General features: G+C 50.3%; 1 protein-coding gene across 2 annotated transcripts in view; it reads right to left on the bottom strand.

Moving 5' to 3' along the window:
• The window catches only part of Pdxk (pyridoxal kinase), a 28,132-nt gene extending 27,712 nt beyond the window's left edge, over positions 1-420 (bottom strand). Inside the window, exon 1 of one of the 2 annotated variants that reach the window (XM_052163412.1) lies at positions 169-420. In XM_052163412.1, coding sequence (XP_052019372.1) covers positions 169-244 — 76 coding nt within the window. In that variant the 5' untranslated portion in view covers positions 245-420. The remainder of the gene's footprint in view (positions 1-168) is intronic. The other variant, XM_052163411.1, reaches the window with a different exon arrangement.
• Between the last annotated feature and the right edge of the window lie 13,767 nt (positions 421-14,187).

Genomic DNA, 14,187 nt, shown 5'->3' with positions numbered 1-14,187 from the left:
CCCGGCCTGCGTGCGCCAGGATCTGTCCGCAGCGCGCCCAGCGCGCGATGGGAGACCCAAGGATAGTCACAGGGGGCCAAGGTCATTAGTCGGAGAAGGCCACGCAACGGACCCGCAGCCCCGCAAGCGAGCAGCCCGGCCGGGTTACATAAGCAATGGAGCGCATACCTGCAGAGGGAACATGGCCGCTCTGTTGCCCACGTAGCCGCGGACAACATGGCTCTGGATGGAAAGCACCCGGCATTCGCCCTCCATGCCGGGAAGGCTGTAGTGGCGCGTAGTCCAGGTAGTGTCACAGGCTGGGGCTGCTCAGGCGGCTCGCTCGGTCTTAAGCTCAGAGCGCTTAGGTACGCGCAGGCGCTTGGCTTGGAAGCACTGCCCGCCTCCTTTGACCTCAACGGGCCGGCTGCTAACCCGCGAGTCCCGCGCGGCAAGGGGCGGGCTGAAGGCGGTGCCTCTCGCAGGCCCCGCCCTTCTGGGAAAAGGGACTTGCGGAACCCAGCACAAGACCTCCTCTGTGCTCCAGCACGTGGGCACACATCCGCTTTGCAGACCTGGGTCTGCATCAGCCGGCCCGTCTGGATCACACTCCCCCACCACGGTTCGTTCATTACACACTGTTCCGCCTCCTTGGCCTGCGGCGCTGATCACCCCCTGGGTGGCACACCCCGGAGCAGCTGTCCAAAGAGTTCCCACTGAGTTTCAGAGCCTGAAGACCCTCAGAGATCAGGAGCTATCCCCTCCAGCCAGTTGGCTTGCATGGAATCCCAGACCCAGTAGGGCGCACAGGCTGCCCTGTGTAGAGGGACACGTGTTGCTTCTCAACATACCAGGGATCATCTCTTAAGTTCAAGTGTGCTCAGAGCCACTCACGGGAACAGACTGCACTGGTCTTCCCCTCTACAGTTCCCACCAAGTCCTCTCAGTCCTAGGGAAGTGCAACTCTCTTCCTGTCCCATCTTCAGACCTACACGCAGCACTCCCGTGGTCACGGACACACCAGGATCACAGAATAGCGGCACAGGCCATCATGTAAAGTTTGCTTTATCTTGGTGAGAGGACTGGGAACAAGCTCTGCTTTGAAGAGAAAGGAATGAGGCCATCGCTTGGGGAACAGATCAGAAGGAGGAAGTGTTGTTGGGGCTCAGTTGGTGGGGTGCATACCAAGGCCCTAGTTTTACTCCCAACCCCTGAAAAGGTGAACAATAAGGAGAAACACATTGTAAGGCATGCTTGATCCGAATGAACTACATGGAAGTACATTGTAGGAATAAGTAATTGCTTGCTGATAGTAACATTTACTGGATACTCCGTATGTGCTGAACATTTCTTGTAATTGAATCTTGCTTGCCTAGAACAATGGTGCACATTTATAATCCCAAAATTTCTGTGTTTATTAGTGTGTGTTTGTGTTTGTGTATGTGAAGGGTTTTTTTGTTTTTGGGTTTGTTTTTGTTTTTTTTGTTTTTTTGGTTTTGGTTTTGGTTTTTTCGAGACACGGTTTCTCTGTGTAGCCCTGACTGTCCTGGAACTCATTCTGTTACAAGACCAGGCTGGCCTCGAACTCAGAAATCCCAGAAATCTGCCTGCCTCTGCCTCCCAAGTGCTGGGATTAAAGGCATGTGCCACCACTGCCCGGCTTTGACTTTTTTGAGACAGGGTCTTGTGACATCTTTCTCCCTGACCTAGAACTCACTAAGCCAATGTGGCCTTGAACTCAGAGACCGCATCTGGATCTGCATTGGATTTATTGTAGGTATTCTTTTATTTAGATATCCTACTAGCACCCAGAAGTTCTCTCTTAGTCTATCTAGGCCTCCTGGCTATCCCCAGGGATCCAACTGTTTCTTTTCTTTTCTTTTTTTTTAAGCATTTCATATTCTTTTTTTTCAAAGATTTATTTATTTATTATATGCAAGTACAATGGAGCTGTCTTCATACTCCCCAGAAGAGGGAGTCAGATTTCACTACGGGTGGTTGTGAGCCACCATGTGGTTGCTGGGATTTGAACTCAGAACCTTTGGAAGAGCAGTCAGTGCTCTTAACCACTGAGCCATCTCTCCAGCCCGATCCAACTGTTTCTAATTCCTCAGTGCTGGGATTACAAATTCTGTTTGTTTGTTTGTTTAGGCAAGAACTCAACTTCTTGCCCTGGCTGGTCTAGAACTTACTATGTTCTCCAGGTTGGTCTCAGACTCAGAGATCTACCTGTCTCTGCCACCCGAGGACTGGGACTAAAGTGATGTGCCACTATGCCTAGGCAGAAAAGAAGGTTTTTAATTTACATTTGTATATAACTGATGGGGGGGGAGGTGCGCACACACCACAGCGCTCATGTGGAGGTCAGAGGACAGCCTGTAGGAGTTGGTTCTCTCATTCTACCGTGGAGGTTCCAGAAATCCACAAATCCTGGATTTGAGCCAAGTGCTTTCACCTAGTGCATGCCCCAGATTAGGAGATTTTTTTTTTTTTAACCCTGTGACATCTTTGTGATTCGGGTGTGTTTTTTGCTTGGCATGCTGGGCCGAGGTAGGGTTAGCAAAAGAAACTCTGAAGAACAGCTCTTGAATGGTAGCCATTGTCACTGTTAATAAAATTAAATATGGACCGGGCGGTGGTGGCACACACCTGTAATCCCAGCACACAGGAGGCAGAGGCAGGTGGATTTCTGAGTTTGAGGCCAGCCTGGTCTACAGAGTGAGTTCCAGGACAGCCAGGGCTACACAGAGAAACCCTGTCTCAAAAAAAAAAAAAAAAAAAAAAGTCCCATGTGTCCGTGTGTCCCCTAGGCCAGGGAACTATGGGACATTTAAGTGCAGCTCTGAGATTCTGCAGGACACCTTCAGACAGCCCGTGCGTGGAGCCCAGAGCTGAGCTTCTGTTCTTCTGCATAGGCCTGCCTCCTCTGTGGGTCACCTGAGGACTTGGATTTAGGCACAGAATGTGGGCAGAGCTCCCTGGCACAAGGCGTCTGCAAGCACGTGCCCCTACTCCGGGTTTCTGCCCCTTCCCTTCCTCTATCTGCTCATTCAGCATGGAGCAGCCTCAGGCCTTTTGCTAATCTGTGTTGAGCCTTCTCTAGGGTGACATGGACTAGAGTGTGGCCAGACTGCACTGTGACTCCAAGAGACCACAGACCAACTAGCATTTCCCCCTCAGCCCCAATGTAGTTCTCTTCAGCCAGGAAGTAGTCCCTGCATTGCCTTAAGCACGGTCCCTGGTGGGCGGGGTTGGTGTGTGGCAGAATTTCCTCATATAATCTAAGCAGACTTCAAACTCAGATCCATCCCTGCCATGGCTGACGACATTTGGTGACAATAGTCACTGACTATGGCACCTAGACAGGACCTTTCCACAAGTCTAATGGACGCTATAGTTCCCTGGTGGAGTCTGGCAGCCCTGGGGTGGTCCAGCTGCAGGGGGGTGGGGAGGCTATGACCTTTGTATGGTAAGTGCCTTGTTGATGGGATGCTTACCATAACTCCTCGAGTCTTATAGCCTTCTGGCTCTCTTAGGAAGCTAGGCTAAGGTAGCTGAGTTAGCTCTAGGTAACGCGCGCGCGCACACACACACACACACACACACCCCGGATGACAGTATCAGGATGTGAATCCCTAGAGGCAGCCCTGGCAGTTCAGAGCAACTCAAGTAACACAGACCAGCATGTTCTCTAAGAACACACCAAGGAGCCCATCCTCACCCAGTCAGGGCTCGGAGCCAGGCACTGTGGGGACACAGTGCATCCCAACAAAGCACCATTCCCACAGAGGTCCTGCAGCTTATCAAGGACAAATTCACCAGACCTCTCTCTGAAGCTGTGGGTATAACCTAAGACCTGAGAGGTCAGGACAGACTCAGGTTGCAGCCATGACGGGGTTAGCCCAGCAAGTAGACAGAGCCATGAAGGGAATTTGGCTGTTCTTCATTCCCAACCTCTGTGTCTCTGTAAATGAAACCTGAGCCAAGCCAAAGTTTAGTTTAAAACCCCAGTGCAGCTGAGTCTGTGGTCCCAGCACCAGGGAGGCGAAGACTGCGGGCTTTCAAGTTCAGGCTAGCTCTGGCAGCATCAGAAGAACTGTTTCAAAAACAAGCAAGCAAGCAAACAAACAAACCAAAAACCTCAAGGCTGCAGGGAGAAAGTAACTGGACTTGTGTTCTCTGAGTCCTCTGAAGTTGCCAGGAGTCATGCTGTGGCTTCCTGTATTCCCAGAGACTCCTTGGGACTGGGGCAGGGCACTTCTCAGGCAGAACACCAGCTGCCACCAGGCTTTTGGCCAGCAGTCATGATGACAAGTGGCAGCTACAGCCCTTCTTGCAGAAAGTGAGTACAAAGGGCCTCATTGGGCTATCCTGAGACAAACACGTCTGGCCCCTGCCAAGTGTCCAGTGACAAGACACAGGACCGACATTCACAATCTGAGGGCAGAGGCTCCCCAGGATGAAGGAGACCCCAGCAGTGCCACAGGAGTCACAGTCTCAAGCCACTGCCCCTGCTGGCCCTTCGACTTTCCTAGAAGATACTTTACTCACCCACCCACTTAGGTTTTTAGACAGACTCTGACTATGTAACTCTGGCTATCCCAGAACTCACTATGTAGATCAGGCTGGCCCCAAACTTACAGATATCTGCCTGCCTCTGCCTCTGCCTCCCCAGGCCTGGGTTTAAAGGTGTGCACTAGCACTTTTTTTTCTCTTATTGACAGGAACTCTCTGGGAAGCTCTGATTGCCCTGACACTCTCTATGTTGCCCAGGCTAACTTTGAACTTGTGGCAACCCTCTGTCTCAGCTTTCCAAAGCCTGGGATGACAGGCATGACCCACTTGCCTAGTGGGCACACTTTATAACCAACAAAAACTGGGTGCAGGGACATAGACCTGTATCCCCCACCCTTAGGAAGCTGAAGCAGGAGGGTCCTTGAACCTGTGAACACAAGTCTAACCTGGGCATCATTGTAAGATTATCGTGAGGTACAGAGAGAAGGAAAAGGAAGCTGTAAAACTACGTTAATTGAAATTTACTCTGAAATACCAAAAAGTGATCATTTCAACGTGTAATCCATATAAAAAGTGGAGGAACTGTGCAGCAATGCTGCCGCAGGCCCAGAACCCCACATGGACCCGCATCCTAGACACGTGTCCCAGGGAACCAGTCCACTCGTGTTTCACAGCTGCGATAAAGGCCAAGGCTGCTCTATATCCAGAGGTGAAAGGATGTTATCCAGCGATAAGCTGGGCGGGAACAGAGGGAACCCTGATGCAAGGTGTGCAGAGAGGTAACAGGCAGGAAGCCCCGGGACAGCAGAGGACAGAGGGCTGACCAGGTACAGTCCAGTCAGGAAGGCTGTGGAGACCCGTGGGGACATGCAGGAGCCTGACACTTCAGAGGCTGCCAGAGTCCAGGAGAGGTTCCGTGGGGGCCTCTGGGGACGGATACTGTGGAGGAAGAGATGGGACTGGGCCCCAGCTGGAGGAACAGCTGGACTTGAGGCTCCAGGAAGGCAGGGGAAGGGCTGCTTTGGTTGGTGGAGGAAGTGACAGGGAGTAGACAGGGAGGTCACTACTGAAGTGTCCACCACGCCATCATCTCATATTCCTACCCTGACTGTGCCATGGGTCACCTGGGTGCTTGGGTGCTGGGCATGTGACCTGTACCTATAAGCTCAGGACTTGGGAGCTGAGGCAGAAGGATTGCCATGAATTCCAGGCTAGTCTGAAGTACAGAGTGAGGCCTGTCTCAGAAAAGGAAGAAAAAGAGAAGAGGGGAGAGGAGGAAAAGGCGCCCTGGGAGCAGACAGCCTTTGACCTCCCCTCCTGACAGGCAGGGCAGCCTCCTGCATCTGGTGGAGAGCTCTCAACAGGGACTTGAGGGTCTTCTGAACCACGGGGCTGTTTCCATAGTAACCCCTCCAGAGAATCTTCCCCAGTAAGTCAGTCTTTCTGGGCCACACAGAAGTCACTAGGCACGGGCAGCCGATAGGGATGCAGGCAGCTATAGGGAGGGAGGCCAAGGTCCTGGAGCCAGGCCGAGGTAGGAAAGCTGGCCTCGCTCTCTGTGTCTGGTGGCTGGGGTCTGGGAGATGCCCCAGCAGTCAGCTGGACCCACCTCGCCACAGGGACAAGTTTCACTGCAGAAGCAGATCATTCCGGGTCCCTGGCTTCTGCAGGAGGGAGGCCCGAGCAGGGGCTGGGCCACCTGCGTCTTGATGGACACAGCCCTGGTGTTCCTCCCAGGCTCAGAGCACGCCTTTTGTTCTTGGGACTCGCTGCCTTTCTGAACCCAGGCTAAAAATTGCTTCAGTTCTTCCTGGAGTTGTTACTCATCGCCTGGTGACTAATGCTTCGGGGTCCGTCAATCTTTAAATCCTGTTGTTATTTCCCAGCGTTGGGTCTCAGGAACAAAAGCTGAGGAGGTATTCAACCGGAAGTGACCAGATGGCGGTCCTGCTTGAGCTGCACCTTCCAAAGGGTGGGCAGTGTTGATGGCACCGCAGCACAGTGGCCGTGATAACTCTGGGAAGGCAGTGGCCTGTCACTCATCTGATTTCCCAGAATGCAATTTGCTCCCTAAGGCAGTTGCACAAGTTGACTTTGTCTTAAATTATTACATGCTGAGATCTGCTGAGAAAAAAATTGCAACGTGGGGCCTGAGATGGGGCAGGATTCAGGTGTGTTTGCTTGGTGGCTTTCTCAAGACCTGATTGGCCAAGTTCAAAGTCTTTGCTTCAGCCCTATGCCCTTGTCAGCCCTCCCACACCCCAACCCCCTGTTCAAAGGGCTGTTGCTCTCTCTGCCTCCCAGTCACCCACAAGCCAGTCAGCTGTGTCTAGCTTCCCCCACCCCCAGGCTCTTGTTGCTGAAACAGGCACATAGGTGACTGCTGCAGTGTCCAAGTCACCCCAGTAGGCACGTGCGTTTGCCAGTCACATTTTTAATCTCAGTACATAGGAGGCAAAGGGAGCTTTGTAGGTTCAAGGCCAGCCTAGTCTACCTAGGTCTGCTAGGGATACGCAGTGAGACCTTGTCTCAAAGGTAGAAGAAGAGGAGGAAGAGGAGGATGAGGATCAGGATGAAGAAAAAGAAGAGTAAAAGGAGAAGAAGAATTTTCTGGTCATGCAAGCACACACACCTATAATCCCAGCACTCACGAAGCTGAGGCAGGAGAATCATTAATTGGAGGTCAGCACTGGGCTACATCATTAATTGAAGATCAGCACTGACTACACTGGGAGATTCTGACTCCCAAAATAAGGCCAGGAGGATGCCTCAGCAGAGAAAGGGGCTTGCAGCTAAGCCTGATGACCTGAGTTCAAACCCCAAGACCTACTTGGTGGAAGGAGAGCATCCACTCTCACACATTGTCCTCTGACCTCCACAGCATTCCTGCTTTTAGCTCTGAAGTGCAAGGCCTCCTTGACTAAGAACGCCCTCATTCCACCCCTGGCATCCGTCCAGGGCACAGCCATGTAAGTGGCACTCGGAGCTTTCGTCTTCTCTGTCCCCTGTCTTTGAGGATGTCCTGCCCAGAACACATTCCTGCCTTCATCCTGCCAGGGTCCTGTGCCCAGCAGCCTGTGGATCAGACCTCATGAGAGAGATGTTTTGTGAGTTCCGACTCAAGCATCAGAGAAAGGAAGGCCGTGCTGAGGAAGCCTCAGTTGCCCTGCAGGGCACAGCATCAGCAATGGCGCTGAGTTGTCCCCTCCCCAGGACCTTCCACCTGCACCCCTGAGGGGTTAGGAGGTGCCTCTGACCCCTGGTGGGTTTCTGAGTTGAAGAGCCAACTGAGTTTGGCACAGACAGGGTGTCAGGCCCCCCACCTGCTGGGGCTCACCCTCAGACCCCTCCAGCCCCAGCGAAGGGCCGGCCCCTCCAGCAGGAGAGCTTGGGCTTCCTTTAGCCTTTGCAGGCCTGGCAGCAGCTTTCTGGGCATGTGCAGATGTGCTGCCCTGCTGGCTGGGGGCTGGAATGAACCTGGAGGACGGCCATTCCTGAAGCCTTGGAATTCCTCTACGTTAGCTCCCCCCTTGTGTCTGCTTTGACTGAATCTGATATGCAAGGTCCTGGAGTTTAGGGGATAGGATTCCATTTTTGTTTGTATTAGACAGCCCTGTCTGGCCTACAGCTTGACAGGTAGACAAGGCTAGTCTCCAGCTTGATGTGATCCTCCTACCTCTGCCTCTTTCTCATAGGAATTAGGACTACAGTCTTGCTCCGCAATGCCTTGCCAAAAGTTGGTTTGCATGTGGTGGCTATAGGAATTGAACTTAGGACTCAGGCTTGCCATCCGTCCTGTCCTGCTTTTATTTTATTTTATTTTATTTTATTTTATTTTATTTTATTTCATTTTATTTTGACACAGGATTTTGCCATTAGACCAGGTTGGCCTAGGAATCACAGTGGTCTTTCTGCCTCTGTTTTGTAAAGGTCACAGACATGTACCACCATGAACAGCTGTCAGTCAGTCACCAGGGTCCACCATTCACCAAGAGATGCCAGGTGTGTTTGTGACTTGAATCACCAAACTCTAAGTGGAAACCAAGTGAAGCATCTAGGAAGGGCTGGTCCCAAGAGCTTTAACGCTCTGGGAGGTAGGTGTGCGCTGTAAACTGCTTGCCCTCGCCCTCGAAGAGTCACTAGAGCATTGTAAGTTCAAAACAGCCACTCCCCCAGCCAAGAAACAAAGTCCGCTCCAGCTCCACAGGGAGGGAACGAGTGGCCTCGTGCCAAGGACCAGCCTCAGCTTGGACAGGGGTTCTGGGAGAAGGGGTGTTTGGGTGCAGTGAAACAAAGGCCCTGAAGTCACAGCGTGGGTCCAAGGTGGCCACCTATCTTCTCTTCTGCTTGAGACAGCGGTCCAGATTGCTCTGCTCTTGCTTTCTCCAAACAGCTCTCTCATCTCATCTCTCTCATCTCTTCCTCTCTGTCTCCCTCCCATCCCCATCTGTACCTCCCCTATCTGCTCCACACAGTTCTCCAAGCTATTCTCTCTTGCTATTCTAAAAAAAATTCCAGTCCTCTATTTTACACATCAATTCAGGTTTGCTTTTGATTTTCCCATGACCCAAGCTCCTGCTTCTAAGAAGAAAGCAAGCACACTTTTTTTTTAAAAAATATTGCAAAGATCTATCTGCCTTTGTTAAGCACAGATGGTAAAGTAGCTGGGTGGGACCCCACCCTGAAATTACCATTTCTATCATGCCTGGGTCTGGACCTAAAGTTCCCTCTGTCCCCGGCTGACCTTAAACTCAGGACTCTGCTTGCTTTTTGTAAACAAACAAAAAAATGTAGGTAGGTGGGCTCTCCTGAGATCAACATCACTCCCTAAATATCTTTTTTTTTTTTCTTTTTCCTGAGACAAGGTTTCTCTGTGTAGCCCTGGCTATCCTGGAACTCACTCTGTAGACCAGGCTGGCCTCGAACTCAGAAATCCTCCTACCTCTGCTTCCCAAGTGTGGGGATTAAGGCGTGCGCCACCACCGCCCGGCTCCTAAATGTCTTCATCTTCCTCACTTATATCTTTCTGATAAGTTGTCTCACAGCAAGGCTGCTTATTTTTTCTTTTAGATTCACAAAGCCCCTCATATAATTCATATTGCATCCTTATATTTTGTATAGTTGAGAAATCATTTATTTTTTGAACTCACGTTTTCAGAGACTCTGTCAAAAAAGGCGAGGGGGAGCAGGGGAAGAGGAAGAGAGTAGTGGCAGATATCCATACCCACAAAGCAAAAGGTGTCTGTGGTTTCTGTTTGTTTGCTTATTGTTTAGTCTCCAGGCTGGCCTTAATTGACAATTCTCCTGCCTCAGCTCCTGAGGGCTGGGATTATAGGCATGGACCCCAGTCTCTGACCAAGAGGCCCTTCTGAGAAGTTCTTAATCTGTTCAGAGCAAAGTACATGACTGAGGAATTTATTAGGATTTACTCCTGCGCTGTTTCCGGAGCTGGAAGGTCAAGGGTCAGGTGCCAACGGACAGTGGTCTGGTTAGTGTGTCTTCCTGCCCGCAGCTGCCTACTATGGCGCTGTGTACAATGGGGCTTCAGCATCCAGAGTCTGCTCAGGACACAGAACACTTGAACCCTGCAAAGGCTCTGACAACCTGTTGGCACAAGCTGGCTGAGCCTATCAGGATAGATGCCAGTGTCCTTTCATTTTTGTTTTGTTTTGTTTTGTTTTGTTTTGATTTGATTTAATTTGATTTGTTTTGTTTTGTTTTGTTTTGTTTTGTTTGTTTGTTTGATACAGGGTTTCTCTGTGTAGCCCTGACTATCCTGGAATTCACTCTGTAGACCAGGCTGGCCTCGAACTCAGAAATCTCCCTGCCTTTGCCTCCCACGTGCTGGGATTAAAGGAATACAACACCACTGCCCAGCTTTTTTTTTTTTTTTTTTTTAAGATTTTATTTATTTTATGTCCGTGAGTACACTGTTGCTGTCTTCAGACACACCAGAAGAGGGCATCAGAACCCATTATAGATGGCTGCGAGCCACCATGTGGTTGCTAGGAATTGAACTTCGGACCTCTGGAAGAGCAGTAGGTACCCTTAAAACCTCTTTCTAATAAATCACAACTCTCCTTTGCATCGGCTCATCCTGAAATTCCTTTCTGCACAGAAACCCAAAGATTTAGTTTGGTGCGTGGATAGCTCTAAAGGATGAAGAGAATCCTTCAGACTGCTGTGGGCTACAAGGTTAAGTAGTGACTCATTCCCTGCTCCTATTGTCGCCAGTCATATGGGGTTAGGGTCACCCCCAAAGACCCCACTGAGGGGGTTAGGAACTCACCATGTGAGTTTGACCGACCGGACAGGGTTTAACCTGTGATAGTCAGTTATGGGCAAGGTTTCTCAGGGATGAATGTGATCCTCACATGAAAGTAGAATTGTGTTCTCCTGGTTCAGTCAGTGGAGGGGGCGGGGGAGGGGGGGTGGCGCTTCTCTAAAGGCGAGGCGGCTGGATTAGCCTGTTAACAGGGCCAGGAAATCTTGTGTGGCCCTTTGGGAGAAAGAAGATCAAATCAAATCAGAACTGGTCACGAGAGCAAGTCATGTCGTGAGATTAACGTCTGTATAAAAAAAGAGGAAGAGAGGCTTTTTTTTTTCCTTCAAGGCAGGGTTTCTCTGTGTAGCCCTGGCTGTCCTGGTACTCACTCTGTAGACCAGGCTGGCCTGGAACTCAGAAATCCGCCTGCCTCTGCCTCCCAAGTGCTGGGATTACAGGTGTGCGCCACCACCGCCTGGCTTTTTTTTTTTTTTTTTTTTTTTTTTTGGCTAGCAGGAGAAGCAACTCATGAGGCCTCTGTGCAGCCAGAGTTGTTTTTAAAGATGACGCCCCTCAGGAGAAGCTGGATCCTAAGATTCTCTGAAGGAAAGAATTTGAAAATGAATCCATCTAAAACAGGGTTGTTTTGGGTGTGGTAACACCTTTAATGTCTGTGCTTGGCAAGCTGTTGAGATCTTGTCTCCAACCAAACCAAACCAAACCACAAGAAACATTAGGTTTATTAAGGAAAGGTTGTAATGCAAATTTAACACTAATATTAAGCTATTCTCTCTCTAGTTGGTGTAGTAGGCACCCAGGCCTTTAATCCTAGCATCCAGGAGGCAGAGACAGGTGGGTCTCTGAGATCAAGGCCAGCCTGGTTTCAGAGCAAATTCCAAGACATCCAGAGCTGTATAATTGTAGAGAGAGACTATGTCTCAAAAAATGTTTCTTCTCCCCCTCCCTCTCCCTCTCCCTCTGTCTCTGTCTCTTCCCAGTAGTAGTACATATGCAAGGAGAGGTGTTGGTTTCTCAGAGGGAACATGGAAAACTGCATCATGGGATCGTGTCTTATGAACAAATTTTAATGGTAGTACGATTATCCATGTCTAAGAGATAAAAAAGAGAGGGCAGTGGTGGCGCATGCTTTCATCCCAGCACTTGGGAGGCAGAGGCAGGAGGATTTCTGAGTTCGAGGCCAGCCTGGTCTACAGAGTGAGTTCCAGGACAGCCAGGGCTACACAGAGAAACCCTGTCTCTAAAAAACCAAAAAAAAAAAAAAAAAAAAAAAAAAAAAAGGCAAGGGCACAACAGATCCAAATGCTGTGCCCAAATCCAAATGCAACTCCTTCCCTCCTTCCCTCCCCCCTCCTAGATCAGCCACTTATGCCCCTTTTCCCTCACAGGACAAACTTCCTAAATATTCTCTTCACTGGGCAAGGTAATAGATCTCTGTGAGAAGCCAGTCATGCCTGCATAATGAGTTCTAATCCAAGCAAGGCTATATAATGATTGCAACAAACAAAGCCAAGAGGAATTTTCCCTCCACACCCCTATCACAACTTTAGTTCAGGTGAATCAAAAGACCTTGAAAGAGTGGACAGGTGGGGACCGGGCAATTAGTCGTTACTGACCTGTGCTTGTAAAAAATACCTTACTGGGTGGTTGCAAAGAGGTTTTCTTATATCATTACAGATCATGCCATCCATGACTGCCACATCTAGTGTTTCAGTGACTATTACTGTGAAGTGACACCATGACCAAGGAAACAAACAAGCAAGCAAGCAAACTAAAAGCACCAGGGGCTTGCTTAGAATCTCAGAGGGTAGGCCCATGACCATATATAGCATGGAGAACAGCAACAGGTAGGAATGGGGCTGGAGAAACAATAGCTGAAATCTTACATCCTCATCCAAGGGTAGAGGGCAGAGAAACACTCCAAAATCATACAGATTTTTTTTTCTAAGATTTATTTATTCTTTGTGAGTACACTGTAGCTGTCTTCAGACACACCAGAAGAGGGCATCAGATCCCATTACAGATGGTTGTGAGCCACCATGTGGTTGCTGGGATTTGAACTCAGGACCTCTGGAAGAGCAGTCAGTGCTCTTAACCACTGAGTCATCTCTCCCACTCCTCTTTTCCTTATTTTCAAAATGGTACTGGTCTTTGGTGGCTCCTGACCCATCTTTATGAAATGACTTGACTGAGGTATTGCAAAGATCTGGTACCCTACCCTCCTCTCCAGATCTTATGTTTCCCGTAGGCAAGATTGTTCTCTGGCTTGCTGTGTGGTTGAGCACAACCTTAACCTTCTAATCCTCCTCCCTCTACCTCCCAAATTCTGGGCTTATAGATGTGCACCGTTGCTCCCAGGCAAGCAAGATTCGGTTACAAGAAGTGTTGAGCACATACGAGTATCCAGTAAATGTTACTATCAGCAAGCAATTACTTATTCCTACAATGTACTTCCATTTAGTTCACTCCGGTCAAGCATGCCTTACAATGTGTTTTTCCTTATTGTTCACCTTTTGGGGGGCTGGGATTAAAGCTAGGGCCATGGTATGCACCCCACCAACTGAGCCCCAACAACACTTCCTCCTTCTGATCTGTTCCCCCAAGCAATGCGGTCCTTCCTTTCTCTTCAGAGCAGATCTGGTCCCCAGTACTTTCATCAAGATAAACAAACTTTACATGCTGGCCTGTGCCACTAATGTGTCAACCCGTTGTGTCTGTGACCACAGGAGCTCCAAAGTGTAGGTCTAGAGATGGGACGGCTTGGGGGGGGGGGGGGCGCAGCATGCAGTGGTGGATGTGGGGAGACTTTCCCCAGGACAGAGAGGGTTGCGGGGGGTGGGGGTGGGGGGGCATAGCGTGAAAAGAGGAAAGCCAGAGCAGCAGTTTCAAGTCTGTTGTACCCATGAGTGGCTCTGAGACGTGAACACGAGCCCGGAGATCGCTGGGATATTGGGAGCGAGCAAACAAGTGGTTCAACTCTGGGGCTCAGAGTTCAGACAGCTGGGCACACGACTGACCGGGTCTGGGATTCCACGCAAGTCATGTGGTCAGAGGAGTCCACCGGACCTCTGAGGGTCTTATAGCACTGGAGCTGGGTGGGGGCTTTTAGACAGCAGCATTTAGGAGTGCCACCCTTGGGATGATCAGCGCCGTAGGCCAATCAATGGGTTGGAACTGCATGGAATGAATTAACCACAATGAGAAGTGAATCCCAGATGAGATGGCTTGGTGCTAAACTCGGGTGTGCAGAGGGGACAGGGTGTCCAAGTGCTGCACCAGCACAGGGGAGCGGGTAGGGGTCAGTACCATAGAGCACTTTTCTCGGAGGGGCGTGGCCCGAGTGAGGCCCCGCCTCCAGCTCGCCCTTAGCGGAGCCGGACTCAGACTCCTTAGTTCACTGAGGTCCAAGC

Source organism: Apodemus sylvaticus, chromosome 19, assembly GCF_947179515.1.
Source record: "Apodemus sylvaticus chromosome 19, mApoSyl1.1, whole genome shotgun sequence".
Lineage (NCBI taxonomy): Eukaryota > Metazoa > Chordata > Mammalia > Rodentia > Muridae > Apodemus > Apodemus sylvaticus.
This window is presented reverse-complemented; position numbering and strand designations above follow the sequence as displayed.